The 15,677-nt window shown below is 42.0% G+C and overlaps 1 protein-coding gene and 1 long non-coding RNA gene across 17 annotated transcripts in view; one reads left to right on the top strand and one right to left on the bottom strand.

Annotated features, from left to right (window-relative positions):
* Window positions 1-15,677, bottom strand: part of st3gal3b (ST3 beta-galactoside alpha-2,3-sialyltransferase 3b) — a 62,813-nt gene that overhangs the window by 24,817 nt on the left and 22,319 nt on the right. For all 16 annotated transcript variants that reach the window (XM_032531292.1, XM_032531298.1, XM_032531302.1 and 13 more), the window contains 3 exons: window positions 14,892-14,934; window positions 13,190-13,282; window positions 9,154-9,248 (listed from right to left, as the gene is read on the bottom strand). In XM_032531292.1, coding sequence (XP_032387183.1) covers window positions 9,154-9,248; window positions 13,190-13,282; window positions 14,892-14,934 — 231 coding nt within the window. The remainder of the gene's footprint in view (window positions 1-9,153; window positions 9,249-13,189; window positions 13,283-14,891; window positions 14,935-15,677) is intronic.
* The window catches only part of LOC116698974 (uncharacterized), an 18,415-nt gene continuing 16,567 nt past the window's right edge, over window positions 13,830-15,677 (top strand). The window contains exon 1 of the long non-coding RNA XR_004334332.1: window positions 13,830-13,841. This is a non-coding gene — a long non-coding RNA (uncharacterized LOC116698974). The remainder of the gene's footprint in view (window positions 13,842-15,677) is intronic.

The following is a 15,677-nucleotide window of genomic DNA, read 5'->3' as shown; positions in this document are numbered from 1 at the left end:
AATGATTTAAGAGGGGCTGGATTCTTTACATGATATCAAGTGTGTGTTACCATATTATTATTATTATTTTTTTTTTAAATATTAAGTTGATCGTCACAATATCCCGACACCCTTAGAGTGCAGTCATATTGAAATATTTAAGAAAGCTAAAAATTAGAGAATTGCGCCTTTAAAAAGATTAAGAAACTGCCAAGGATGTCAACCTACCACGAGAGATATAGCAATCTAGGTGGTCTGAGACACTTGGAGAGAACACCTCTCCGTTTATTCAGTCACAGATAAGGAGTGACCAATCAGCCCTCAGAAATACTGGTGAAGGGTATTACCCAGAGAAGAAAAAAAAAAACTTGTGTTCTTGAGGAATGAGTCTGGGAGAAACAGACATACAGGGCTCAGGATGGTATGCGTGTGTATTTAGACACTCTCATAAAAGCACTGAGAGAGGAATGCTGTTTTCAAACAAGCATTCTCCCGGTTCAGTGGGTGATCAGTGGTCTGCTCGCAGGGTGAGAAACGGGGATGTTTAGCCATAGCACACATTCCTGCCATGTTCTACGGGGCATTCCGTTATAGTTATGATTCCAGCATTAGATATTACATGTATTTCTCTCTTCCCCAGGCCATTTTAGGCCTCTAAAACTTGTAATTTATAACCATGATAGTCTAAATGTGCAGATTCCACAATAGTCATTACTATCTTTACACCATGTTACATTTGTAGTGATGCGGAAGCACCAAAGAAGGACTACTTTGGAATTAATGATGGCAGTTCATCTTTTCTTTATTTACATCCAACATGCAGTGTTTTCCCTGGATTCGTGGAAGACTTGGGTGCATGTATTTGGCTTGAGGTTTGGATGTCTTCCCCCAAGAAAATTAGACATTTGTCAATAAAAAAGAAGAAAAAAATGCAATTTACCATTTTGGACCATTATTATCCCCGTTTCTGCATACAATAAGCTAGGGCAGTTAATAAATATCAAAATAAAAGCTTAAAGACAAAACTTACTGAAGAAGTCCACAGGGGACCGTCTACAATCATGAGATCCAAGAAAGGTCTTTAGTTTTAGTGGTGTGACCCAAAAAGTCTTGGGTGCTGTGCCTAGGTCTTATGACACAGAAAAACAACTGAATTTCCTGCATCGTATGCTAAAAATAAATAAAAGACAGTTTAATTGCCCTCTACTTAATATAATCACCATGTAGCATCGAGTCTGCAAAGGGGGGCCCAAAGAAACAGCCAAAGTGAGAGTAAAGGGAGATTGAGAACAAGAGAGTTTAGACTGGGGGCCTTCAAAGCAGTCTGTAAGACTTATGGCAGCCCTGTGCACCCCGGCTAACGATCCTAATGATTAACTTGCTGAGGAGAGGCAAGCAGAGCAACAGCCCATTGTTTGGATGTGGTGTCGATGTCTGGCGTCAAGCATCACCCCGAGCAGCATAAACACAAGGCAGAGGACCACACCTGCATCCAAGCGGGTGACAAGTGAAGCATCACAATGGGCACGACTCTCTTCCAGAGGACGACATGGAAGCTAATTGTTAGTAAGTACCTGGTGTAAACATTTCAGCAAAGTATGTCTTGTGGTAGAGCTGAAGATGAACGGCTGGAGTTTCAGACATTGGTCCACATGGAACTCTGACAAAAGTCTTCACTGCTAGGTCGGAAGCATCACATAACACAGACGCATTGTTGGGCAAAAGTGTACCCTAAACAATATAAAAGAATCAATGTGATGAGAGAGAGTGGTATTTGTCAGGTCTGTACTTTAGTAAGATGTTGAATCAGCATCAAGTACCACGGGAAAAAAGGAAAAAAAATATATATATATTATTTGATTACAGTATCAAGGACATGGATAATTGGACAATCCTGAAATATATCTGTAGGGACCAAGATGGCTGTAAAAAGTGATACGAGTTACAGTTTCAATACGACATTGTCTCCACAAAAAAAAGCTTTGCTGTGTTGAGATTGAGGTTATATTTTACAAATTGTTTATATGAATGTACTCATACTGTACACTCGTGCACCTGTTCGTCTCACGTTAAAAGATAAAGCTGTGAGTTACTGCTCACATAAACAGTGTGTCCTGTGACTGAGGCAACGCTCGTGTAAACATCATGCTCTGATCATGAATATAATTGCGTCAACATAAGTAAATTAACTAAATTAATGTCAATTATCTGTCATAAACTGCTGGGAAATATTGTATGAAGGATTATTTAGGTTAGCTAAATTCCTATGGCAACCAATTTCAAAGCACTCTAAAAAGGTTTTAATTTTCTCCTAATTTGTCAGACTTAGTTAATAAAAAAAAAAGATGAAATGCCTCTTAACTGTATATAAACCTCTGGCTGCTGAACAACAGTGTGAACAGCGTAACTACATTCACTTTGGACTGCAGAGCGTCATCATTTAGAGGATGGGCTTTCAAATTGGGTGAATGCGAGCCTCCCCTTGGAGTAGTTAAGGCCAAGCCCCCCCTTCCCTAAAAGCCGTCCGCCTGCACTAACCCACACACGCCTCTGCAGTAAATGCCATCTTTTGTGTGTTCCATGCAATGAGTTTTAATAACAACTTAGAAAATGTAAATCTTTTTTAATATCGTGTTTGAAGACATTTTATTCTACAAGTTTTTTTAAAGTGCATTCAGTCCAACTTCATGCAGGTCTAATTGAGGCTACTTTTAAAATCACTGATCATCAGTAGGCCTATCCACAAGTCAACAAAACATGCTTAACATGTGTAAATGGAAAATTAGATGACACCAACATTTGGCCTAATCATAACTGGCCTGGCAACCCAAAGGCCAATGCTCGGCACACATGTAGCCTAAGCATCATTTACTGTTCCCTCCTCTTTTGCATCTTTTGTTGGCCAAGTAACCTCCGTAAATGTATATGTGACAATTACTCACCTCAATTATACATTAATTCATTTTCATTTATTAACAAACCCCTAGACTGTAACATATCAGATGTGTTTGGGCAAGATTTCTGCTCATGTCCAAATCTGTGTGCACATTCAAAATATAACTCACCTCATCCGTGTTCTGAGGTTTTGTGAAAAATAAAGTTATAAATAGGCTATTATAAGAATAAAGACACTATATTTCAGAAAATGATCTACCTGCACCATAGCCTGCTGTACAATACGTGATTGCTCTGCTGATACGGTAGATCTCAGACCCTCTGACAGACACAGAGCCCCGTTTAGGCGAGTGGATGTATGTTGCTCTACATCGGAGGTGGAAAACAGAAACTACGGCACAATACACGGAGCTCAATCGCAACCGGCCGCAGCGTGTCCACAGTCAAACGCATCCACAAACCTAAAGCTGCGCCGCTTCTTACAACCAAAGTGGACACTAAGCGGCATCCGGTTTCATATTTGTCAACTTTCTAAAAAATAGGCTACACTCAAAACATTTGAGGCTGACGCCGCATCTGTCAGTAGTAACAATGAGGCCGCGCTTTTGATGCGCAGAGGTGTTTGGCAGCATTGCAAAGAGAAATCAACGCAAGTCATCCTCCACCTGCAGTCTTGTTCTGTATTTGGATTTAATCAGGGTCTGTGTGGAAAACCCACACTCACAAGTAGGTGGAGGTGAAGGGGATTAGGACTTTCATAGCCTTAGTGAAGATCTGGGGGAACTTGCTCTTCACAGACAACCAGAAACGGGTGATTGGCGTTTCTCCCGCCTCTGTCACACTGCGGCAGAGGTGCAGCCTCGGACCCCGACCAGGTGAAACCTATCGTTACCTCAGGATCATATTTCCTGCGTTTTTTTGCTGGGTACTGTCTCCTTCCTTAACGCTGACTTCTGTTGACTTGGGACAAGGAAACGATGCATTTTACAGTTAATTCACGCACACACAATTACTGGTATCAATAGCACTGCATAGTCATTTTTTTCTTTGCGTGACGCACTTCCCCTGTGGCTCTTCGGCGCCTCACCTATTGAAAACCGCTGATTTAGAGAGAACGTAATATAAAGTGAGAATAATATTTAACAATTGATGCAAAACATAGGCCATTAGTCAATCGTTCAGTAGCTGACTGGTATCCTGCAGTGCTGACAAGTATGGTTTTCTTTCTCTGAGACCAAATTAACACAGCTTTACTGTACTCTACTGGGGTTGATGTGTGCCAAAGATACCTCTTGGCAGAATAAAAAGTAAAAATAAACCTGCCACCCATCCGCACCACTCCGTGTTCCCAATTTGGAATCCTTTGTGGCGCTCTATTCAAGTTCCACACGTATCATCTCTCCACATGAGTAGCACTAAAAGGGAAACCCCACTGCCATCGCAGTCCGTAGAGAAAACAGAAACCAGGTGTAACACTCGCACAGCGAGTGCTCTTTTGATAGCGGCTGAGACAGAGTGTGTGTGTGTGTGTGTGTGTGTGTGTAGGACAGCAGAGAGCACACCAGAGCACAAAAGGTAACATTGACTGTACCTTCTGCTACTAAGTACTGGAAAATATGATACAGAGCATGTCACTGAAGCCAACTTTAATGTTATCTCTTCAGTTCCCGTGGCATTGTGTACTGGTTTGATATCTGAAGTGCTGGAGTGTGTTAAGGTCAGGGAACAAGTACAAGCACTGTGTGTGGAAACATTAAAGTCAGAGTGTTGGGAGACATACGGGTTCCCTGGTCCCAAGCAAGAGTTCATCCTACAAGACAAATGAACATCACTGATAAGGTTGTTACTATGACAAACACAGAGCCTACTGTGCCTACTAGAGCTGGGCGATATGGAGAAATCAAATATCACAATATTTTTGACCAAAGACCTTAATGTTGATCCAGCAACAATACTGTAGTGTTGACTATTGGTGACATTTTTGATAAATAATCATCAGTATTGTAGATATAATGACTAAGTGAGTAAAGGCAAATAATAGAACAGTTACAACAGTCTGGTAATTTTGGAAAAGACACAACTTTACTGTAATGCAGCCTTTAAAACCAAGAAAAGACAACACATATGCAACATTACAATATCCAAAATCTCATGATGTCTATTGATATCTAGTCTCATATCACGATAGCAATATACTGTATAATATCAAAACATTGCCCTGCTCTAGTACCTACAATGTAAATAAAAGCAATTACTAGAAAATATTCATATATTCTAAACTATGGGTATGGAACAATACAAGTATTACAAACTGAAAATAATAGCCTTGTTTTCAGCCTGGTCAGAAGGTTAGAACGCTGGCTGGGCCAGAGTTCAAGGCTGAAAACCGGCAATGGGTAACAATGTATTTAATATTCGATATAGAAGGTTAGTAGATAAACAGCATAATATCTGAAATGTTCATTAATTGATCATTCAGTGAACAGCTGTAGCTGACTCCTGCAACTTGCTCCAAATACTGAAGGTCCTGATTCTAAATATTTAGTTGATCAGATTAATCACTTGATGTAACTATTCAATTGTTAACTGGGGAAAACTTGATGTGGGGATCAACTACAGTATAGTGTTTCTCTAGAGAAAGTATTGAACTTCAGAATCACAGCTGGACACAGGTGTGATTTTGAAGTTCAATACACGGTTACAGCACGATGTGTCTTTTCACTTACAGACACCAGCTGCAAAAATCACATTAACCAGAGAACAGCCCAACCTCATTTCAACCATTACATTATTAATGTGCCTATGTGCTCTTTGCTCACAGAGAAAGAGTGAAGTGAGAGAAGTGAGAGAGAAGTTAACAAATTGCTCAACGAACCTGAACAGTTTGCCAACCAGGAACCAGGTCCAAAATGGAACCAGCTATTGGAACCCATCCCTACCCAGAAGGCAGCAAAGCATGGATGACTTGCTGACATCAAAAGATCTGCCGTTCAGCCATTGATTTGAAAATCTTCAATGTGGGACAGCAGGGGATAGCAGCCATTTTTAATCCCTGCTTGCATTACATTGCATGATGGCATCATTTTGGCAAAGACTAAAGGTGACTAAGTGTGCACTGCGATGAATTCCCTATGTCACTTTGTCCCAACTCAGGACCAGCCAGAGCAACACACCTGAGGCAGAATACATTCTGCCATAGACATCAGCCTTGCAACAATAACAAAAGATGAAAAGAAGCAGAATTCTTCTTACTGTATGAAAGAGGGCTGTGATGATAACTCCCTTTTGTTGTGCGATATATATTGTCCCAAAATTAACCGCGATACATATTGTCATTTTAAGACCATTTTACGCCACTGATTACATTATGACAATATTATAGCAAAACAGGGCAAGCACACTCTTTCAAAGATCAAATAATGTTTAATTCTTAATATTTAGACCAGTGGTTCTTAACCTTGTTGGAGGTACTGACCCCCACCAGTTTCATATGCGCGTTCACCGAACCCTTCTGATGATGGCCAAGCGGGGCGTGTCATCACGAATCATATGAGTCGGGTGTGTGTCTTGAATATCGTCTTTTACTTTGTTGTACAAAGATGGAATGGCAGTTTGGGAGATGAACGTTTTTGCAATTCATACCGTTTCTCAAAAGATTGCAGCATATTTTTAAATGTTGGTTTTTCAACCGTGGCTGCATCTCTTTGGCTATTTAGCAAGATACGCTATCTGTTTATATTTGCACTGGCGGGAAAAAGCATCCGAAACAGATAACTGTCTGGAAGACCCCTCTCAACTGGGTGGGATGGTTATGTTTTAGGTGAGATTTTAGGTAAGTTGTGTTGCCTCTTATCGCTACCACGGGTTTTAAACAAAGTCGACATACCGGCTGGTCCACGTTAACTGGCCCTCTTCTCTCATTTGGCATAAAGCCAAAATGTTCCACACCGGACATTCACGTCTCTTGACTTGTCGCTATCCGCTGTGCATGTGTGTGTGTGTGTGTGTGTGTGTGTGTGTGTGTGTGTGTGTGTGTGTGTGTGTGTGTAGTGTAACGCTTGACTAAAATGTTGGGAACATTCATTTGATGTCAAAAGAATATACTCTTTTTCAATTATAAAAATGATTAATTGCAATATATTGCTTCACCAAAAGCAACCAAGCTCATTCCCATATACGTGGAATAATCCATATTTGACTATTGCGACAGGCCCACAAGGCACTCAAATACTGGCATATTATTAGTTAATTGTCTGTGTCTGAGATCAGCTTGCGCTCATTTACAGTGGTGTGAAAAAGTGTTTGCCCCCTTCCTCTTTTCCTGTTCCTTTCATGTTTGTCACACTTAGTTTTTCGGAACATCAAACCAATTTAAACAATAGTCAAGACAACCCAAGTAAACACAAATGCATTTGTAAATGAAGGTGTTTATTATTAAGGTGAAAAAAAATCCAAACCTCTGGCCCTGTGTGAAAGTGATTGCCCCCCTTGTTAAAACATACTTAACTTGGTTGCCACACCTGATTCAATTTCTCTAGCCACACCCAGGGCTGATTATTGCCCACCTGTTCACAATCAAGGCATCACTTAAATAGGAGCTGCTTGACACAGTAAGGTCCACCAGAAGATCCTTAAAAGCTACACATCATGCCGAGACCCAAAGAATTCAGGAACAATTGAGAAAGAAAGTAATGAGATCTATCAGTCTGGAAAGGGTTATAAACCATTCCAAAGCTTTGGGAATCCAGCAACCACAGTGAGAGCCATTATCCACAAATGGCGAAGACTGGAACAGTGTTGAACCTTCCCAGGAGTGGCCAGCCGCAGCGACGACTCATCCAGAGGTTACAAAAGACCCCACAACAACGTCCAAAGAACTGCAGGCCTCACTTGCCTCAGTTAAGGTCAGCGTTCATGCTTCCACCAACAGGAAAAGACTGGGCAAAAATGGCCTGCATGGCAGAGTTCCAAGGAGAAAACCACTGCTGACCAAAAAGAACATCAAAGCTCGTCTCACTTTCTCCACCACACATCTTGGATGATCCCCAAGACTTTTGGGACAACATTCTGGGACCGATGAGACAAAAGTGGAACTCTTTGGAAGGTGTGTGTCCAAGTATATCTGGCGTAGAAGAACTCTGCATTTCATAAAAGAACATTATACCAACAGTAAAATATGGAGGTGGTAGTGTGATGGTCTGGGGCTGTTTTGCTGCTTCAGGACCTGGAAGACTTGCCGTGATAAAGGAAACTATGAATTCTGCTGTCTACCAAGGATCCTGAAGGAGAATGTCCGACCATCTGTTTGTGTACTCACTGAAACAACTTGGGTTCTGCAGCGGACAATGACCTAAACACACCAGCAAGTCCACCACCGAATGGCTGAAGAAAAACAAAATGAAGACTTTGGAGTGGCCTAGCCAAAGTCCTGACCTGAATCCTATTGAGATGTTGTGTATGATGACCTTAAAAAGGCCGTTCATGCTCGAAAACCCTCTAATGTAACTGAATTAGGACAATTCTGCAAAGATGAGTGGGCCAAAATTCCTCCAGAACGCTGTAAAAGCCTCATTGCACGTTAACGCAAACGCTTGGTTCAGTTGTTGTTGCTAAGGGTGGCCCAACCAGTTATTAGGTTTAGGGGGCAATCACTTTTTCACACAGGGCCATGATGGTTTGGATTTTTTTTCACCTTTAATAATAAACACCTTCATTTACAAATTGCATTTTTGTTTACTTGTGTTGTCCTTGACTATGTTTAAATTGGTTTGATGTTCCGAAACACTTAAGTGTGACAAACATGCAAAGGAACAGGAAATGAGGAAGGGGGCAAACACTTTTCACACCACTGTACACGGGGGGGGGGGTGGGGAATTAAAGTTCCATTTATTGAGTTTTCTGCATCGAGTAAACAACTTTCACGATGGAATTGCAGTTTATCTAAGAATCGACTTTCTCCCCCACCCCTACTTTGGACCCATGAAGAAGTCTAATGTTGGCAACTGATAACAAAACTGTAAATCATCCGGACAGATGGTTTATTATGCTAAGATGCAGGCAAAGTGGTCACAAAATACTGGAGCGTGCAGTCGCACCCACACAGCATCCAACCCTCAGAGCAACAGCAGCACTAAGAACGGTGTTGGCTTTAACACAAGCCTGTCTACACACCAGATCAAAAAATTGTATTGTAGTATTTATGTTTTTATGGACACCATCCTTGAACAGATTGTGATGCAGATATCACTAGTAGAAGGTAACCGAATGGACTGTTCTTACCTTGCGTTCTGATTCCAAATGGAGGTAAGTATTTGCTGGCTTTTGCAAGAAGTTTAAAGTTCCGATCAAGAAACATGGGTGCTGATTTCTTGAACCTGCAATAAGACACAGGAAAGAAACGGGGGAGAGAAATTATTTATTTGGCTGTGCATTCCCCCACCCCACCTTTTATTGTCTCCAAAGAGAAACCCTGTGGCTTCCCCTAATCCCTGCTTCACCTGTGCCAGTGGGGTTAATGACCTGGGCAAAAGTTTAAGCCGCAAAGTGATAAACAAAAATCACTTGTTCCACTGTCGTTAATCTGACAAGAATCCCTACCTCCCCTGCTAAAGCCACCCAAAACAAGCAGAGGAAGCTGAAAACTAAGCGGATAATAAAGTCTAAGAGGCAGGGAGTGACACAGAAGGCGGCGGCAGTGCATAACCCATCAACACGACCTCTCCACCCAGGCCTAAATCACAGCGGACACACAATTTTGATACATGTGCTGGGACAATCCACTCATGCCCCAATGCTTTTCCTGGGAGTCTAAGGCCCCGTTTACATGAATACGCTATTTATCAGATGTGCCTTTCGTTTAGACAGCGACGGCGTTTTTGGGGTTTAAAAAAGCAAAAAAGTGAAGTGTGTGTGTGTGTGTTTAATGAGCAGCATGTGTGCGCCGCAAGTGTGTGGGTGCCGTGTGTTTTATACACTGCATGTGTGCGACGCATGCGTGTGTGTGCCTTGTGTGTCTATGTGCCGCGTGTGTGCATTGTTTTAAGCATTAACTCCACCTCCTTGTCTGTCCAGACAAAATCATCAAAAAACAAACAAACAGACAAAATCATCAAAGTCAGCTTTTGTTGTTGGCTTCGGGCTACTAGGGAAAGAATTAGAAGGAATGTTGTACGCAGGCACGCAGACTTGGTGGTGTTGTGTGGCAGTACTTCACACTATCACCTAGCCGCCTGGTGTGCATGCTACATCGAATTTCACACACTTTTGGGTTACCATATTCGCGCAGATTTCTCCCCCAAAACACTCGTCTAAACGCAGAATAAAAAGTGACAACGCATCGGCACTTTTCCGTCTAAATGTAAACATAAATTCTATTTTACGCCCATGACAGAGGACATGTTAAACTGCTCCAGTGTGAAGCAAGTCATCGTGCAACATTAAAGACAAATTGAGTTTGATATTCAAAAACATGTCTGGGACCGGTGTTTTTAATTGTCCCATGAACTGCTACTTCCAGCATTCTAGCATTGACTCTTCCTTATCTGGTGTGCCTGTATGAGTCTGTCTTTTTTTCTTTGATTAATTGCAGCTCTAAAATCAAAAGAAGCCATTTCCTCTTAGTCACGCCTGTGACCCAAAGTGCTGGGCTACGTGCCACTTCTGCAAGTGTGGCTCCAGGATGAATGTGTGTTTTTATGACCTGCCGTCAAGTTTGTGGGGGGAGGGGGGGACAGCCACTTTGGTTGTGTCTTTTTTGGCGTTGACATGTCAAACCTAACACACACGCTAGGCGCCTTAGAGAGATCTATTGAGCTGCTGTGTATTATTTTTGTTTATGATAGAAGACAGTTACAGAGATTAGCAGAAACCAGACCACCAGCAACATAACTATTGCATTTTGCTGAGGGGCTGATGGTTGGCTGTCACACACAGGCTTTTTTCTCACTAACCATAAAATATGGCTCCCACAGCCAACAGTAACTGGAACCAGAAGAAGACCACCACACTCACTTGTTTCTCAGCAGGAATCTTGGAAAGCTTGTTCCCATAACACTGCCATTGGTTCACAAGAGCTATGTGGAGCTCAGAGCCGCAATGACCAAACATGGCTGACATTATTGGGAGGCCTTCCGGTTAGCCTAAAGCTCTTCCAAGTAACCTAATCAGTCTTTGACACAATCATTATCCTCCAGGTTTAAAACATGACGGCAGGGAGAGGCAGTTATGTATGCCACACCCACACACACACACACACACACACACACACACAAACACACACACACACCCACAACACACACACACACACACACACACACCACACACACACACACACACACACACACACACACACACACACACACACACACACACACGACGTCTGTCCTGCCAAAACAAATGGAGATTCAGTAAACCCAGGACTTCTGAGGCCAGAAGGGGCTATAAATAAACACAGGACCATTGCAAGTCACTGAGCCCTGACCGACAGTCCGTCACTGACATCCTGACAAAGTGGAGAGACAGGGGGCTGCTTGTTGTTAAATAAAAACGGAGGGCTCCCAAAACAGCCAACAGGCAGGGAAGCATTGTGCTCATTTCCTTTGCTAGGTCCATCTCTCATGGGCAATATTTTCATAACCGTGCCGCTTCAAGTTCACTGCCAACACTTGATTTAGGACTCTAATGCAAACAGTTTTGGGTAAAGCGGAGGGGAGTAAAATAAATTGGATTCTGCGGGGCAGGGGGCTCCACAGAAGACAAACATGAAGGAAGCAGGAGCTGATTAGAGGGAGAGCCACGAGAGGACCTCACTGTTAGGGGTTAAGTAGGTTTTCTCTAACTGCTGAACTGTAGGCCACACCTCATTTAAACAAAATGCTAACAAGGTCTTTTAAATTGGTTTGTTTTTGCCTGGTAAACGTTCAACACAAACAAGATATCAATTGGTTGACTCCTTTTCAGACAGGACGTGATAAATCACAGGCTGCAAGAATGTGTAGGTTCGACCGCACACTTACACTCCTGCATACAAACGTATACGTAGACGCAAACTGAACGAAAAAGTGCAGCATTGATTGTGCTTGTTGACCTATGTGTGACTGGGTTGAAGGTGGTAGCAATCAGTGGACTCCCGCTGGGTATTCTGAGTTGTGCAGAACTTTGATCCGACACGTGCGGATGATTAGCGGAAGTCGTTAAGCGGGAGGACATTGTTAACACGTAGCCTCTCAGATGGGCAGAGGGAAGTTTCACAAAACTGCTTCATCTGTCTTGTTAAGCAGCGCTGCGATTTACAGTGGACAGTACGGCTGATGGTGTTTTAGAGTTGGTTTTCTTAATTCATTCAATACATATACACAGTATTATTCCATATGGTTTGGATGGTTTTACTTAAACACGTTGAGAGATCATATTTAACAGAATATTGGGGCAGAATATCACATAGGCAGGAGAGAAAGGATTCTGTCAAATATGTGAATATATAAAACAAAGTAAAAAAATATGCTCTAATGTATTTGAATTTATTGTTGAAATGGTATTTTTCTAAGCTTTGAACATGATCATCCGTGCATCCTCAGGCAATAGATGCATTGGGTTCAATCCTTGTTCGTGGAAATGGGTTGGCAGATATGTTCCATAACTAGCTCAAGTACTACATTTGAGTGCCACTGGCTATTGTTCAGCAATGCTGTAAATTACCCCTCTATTAGCTTAGCTCGAGAATGCTGCTGGGACAATGCCCTATAGATTGTGGTGAGATGGGCGGCAAATAGAAAAATCAAAAGAGCCACTGACATCAGAACAGGGCCGTGGAGGATTGTGTGCACTGAGTGGGCTGGGTACCGCAGAGCTTGTCATGAGTCAGGACAGGAAGCTGGGTTGGTGTCATTCACAGAGAAAGCCTGGGAGGCTCTTGGATGCGATAGGAGAAAGATGGGAGATCTTGCACTCGGCCGACAGAGGTTCTTTTGTGTAACAGGGGGATCACAAGGACACAGTCAGGGTTTTGTAGTGGGGAAGAAGATGATAGAAACATGATTGAAAACTGGGGATTATTGGAGAGGAATGTGGGGGCTTCTCTGTTTCTGACTCAAAACCCTTACGGCCAAGTTGGCCCGAGGGGTGACATCATGCGTCTCGGTATGCAAGAGTGACAGTTTTAGCTTTTCTCCCGATGACATCCACTTTAAAATGATTTTTTATTTTGTGAAGCTTGTGGTTGTGTATGCGAAGTTTAAATCTAAAAAAACTGTGGCGATGCATTGGATGCATCTCCACAATGTTATGTAAAATTCAAAGAAAGGGCCATCCTTCTCACTTAGGATAGATGACTGTCATCTTGGCTGCTGCGTATCCTGGCTTGCACATTCCTTCGCTGAGGTTGCCATACTTGTATATCAACTCTGGTGGCCTGTACATGAAAAGAACAGAGGGGGCGATTAAACAGACACATTGTGATAACTGCTTATCAATTACACTGACACATTTCTAAGCCTCAAAAAAACTGAGCTTGTCAAACAATCAGCTTGACAGATATGGAGAGAAAAAATGAAGAAGAAACAGGTTGGCTTAGGAAGTGGGAGAGCTCAGCAACAGCTCAGTGGATCACCTATGTGTGGCGAGACAAAGCAGAGGGGCCTTGTTCAAATAATCACACTGGCAGTGCTAAAACTAGAACCTCCCGATTACTAGCATGGTCATTAATAACCTTATGTATGCCATGAATCTAGCTCAAATAAACACTCACTGTGTGAGGCCTGAAATCAGAGTTGGCAGGAGTGGGGGCTTGACTGGGGCCTGCTTGTACACAATTTGAAGCACTTATGCTGATATATGATCTTGATTTTATTTTAGAGAATATTTATTTATTTATTTATTTATTTATTTGAATTACTCATTCTCTCTCCTTCTCTCTCTCTCTCTCACTCACTCTCACTCTCGAGTATTTGTATCAAATTTTGAGTACTTGTGTCAGTTTTTGGTGTGTTTTGTAGTAGCTTGTCGTGATGGATGGATGCATACTCTTGCTGCAGAACAAAATCTACCTACGGGTACAAAGAAAGTAACCTGAACCAGATTATAGTTCAGTATGCTAGAGTGTTGTCTACTTGCAGCTTGGCCTTAATTGGCCTCAAGATCTAAATGATTTGGTGGGAATTAAATCTGGCACTTTACCATCAGACTACCAGCGGGAATAAATTAAAACTAATTACTAGCTTTAAGATGAATGGCACTATTGTACGCATGTGCTCTCATGGAGAAATTAATGACACCGTAGATATAATAAAAGGAGCTGTATTAGATAAACTGAGTCCATGTGAAAACCACCTTAAAGTTTGTGCTGACATTGTGCTTACAGCGTGTGTCCAGAGTGCGGACAGACGTGCCCTGTGAGAGCCGGGGGGTGGTGATGGGAGCATTTGATTATTGCCTGCACGGTAATGGGAGGGCTGGAGAAGGGGGCGTTTTCGTGGCAGTTTAGAGCAAGAGTGTCAAACCAATTCAGGGAATTATACACATCTCAACGGACACGCTGACACAATGACAGCTGCGTAATGACTCAATGTAGCATGTTCTTGCCCTGACAAACCCCAGCTGCTCTGGTTAAAAAAAAAAAATTATTTAAAAGCAGGGGGGGAAGGAGAGACATCAACTACATCTAAATTCTCACACACATGTCTTAATGTATTACTCAGGCCGCATTTGTCACCAGGTTTTTCTCAGGACTCCAACAAGATGCAATGTGTTTGTTTAAAAAAAAAAAGAAAAAAAAAAAAGTGAGGTTATTTGGTCCAAGGTTTACATTTTCATGTTTCCCCAATTGATGAACCAGAGCCCGCGTGCATATAGATTCAGTGGAAGAAGCTGTAAAACATATCTAAACTAATGAAGTCAAAGTAGAATTGGGAATCCAGCTGTTCTAAATATAACACGTTTGAAAATACCCCACACAGTACATGTTAGAGAATTGCTAAACATGTTATAATGACAGAAATGTTTACTTGAAGAGATGTACTCACAGTTTTGTGTCCAGCTGCAGCAGAAAGCCCTGCTTATCATACACTGGAAAAGAAAGACAAGAACAGAAATGGAGTACGGAAAGTACGACATGTGGGAATTTTATTTAGCTGGATCATTAGTGCTTTTCATCCAATGTACATGATTCCAACTAGCAGCTCATTGGCTGTAGTTGTAAACAACCTGTGCGTCGTTCACAAGAAAAACAAAATGATGAATGTGAAAGAAAAATAAAACATTAGAATTAAGCATTTGTGACAAACAAGCAATTTAGGGAGAAGCCAGCCAAAAACAATCTGTTGAGTTTAAAAATTAAGTTAGAAAAGAAGTTAGATCACCTATGGACAACCAAAGGGGCAGCCAATAGGTGCCTGGTGAAGCGTTAAGGTAGAAGACAGAGAAGCACAGTGGTAAATATTTATGGAGAAATTGGAATCTTTTTCTTCAATAAGGTCATTTAAGTATCTATGTCTTATATTCTTTAATACCACATACAGACTACCAAACAGCCAGCAAAATGCTGGAATTAGAGTGACGGAGGACTAAGTTTAACATGAGCGTTGGTTGAAAGTAGGAAGAGCGCAATATTACTCCTGTGGTTGCGGATCTTGTCTTCACAGGGAAGCTGGAGGAGAAAGATAAAAGAAACGGACAATGGGAATGCGTGATGGCTGGTTAGGAAAAGATCCAAGCGCTGCTTGGGAGAATGGGGACGTTGCCAAGGCAGCCAAGCTGAGCGTGCGCACGAGAGAGAGAGAGAGAGAGAGAGAGAGAGAGAGAGAGAGAGA

Source organism: Etheostoma spectabile, chromosome 12, assembly GCF_008692095.1.
Source record: "Etheostoma spectabile isolate EspeVRDwgs_2016 chromosome 12, UIUC_Espe_1.0, whole genome shotgun sequence".
NCBI lineage: Eukaryota > Metazoa > Chordata > Actinopteri > Perciformes > Percidae > Etheostoma > Etheostoma spectabile.
Note: the sequence above shows the minus strand (reverse complement) of the source record. Positions and strands in the feature narration are given on the sequence as shown.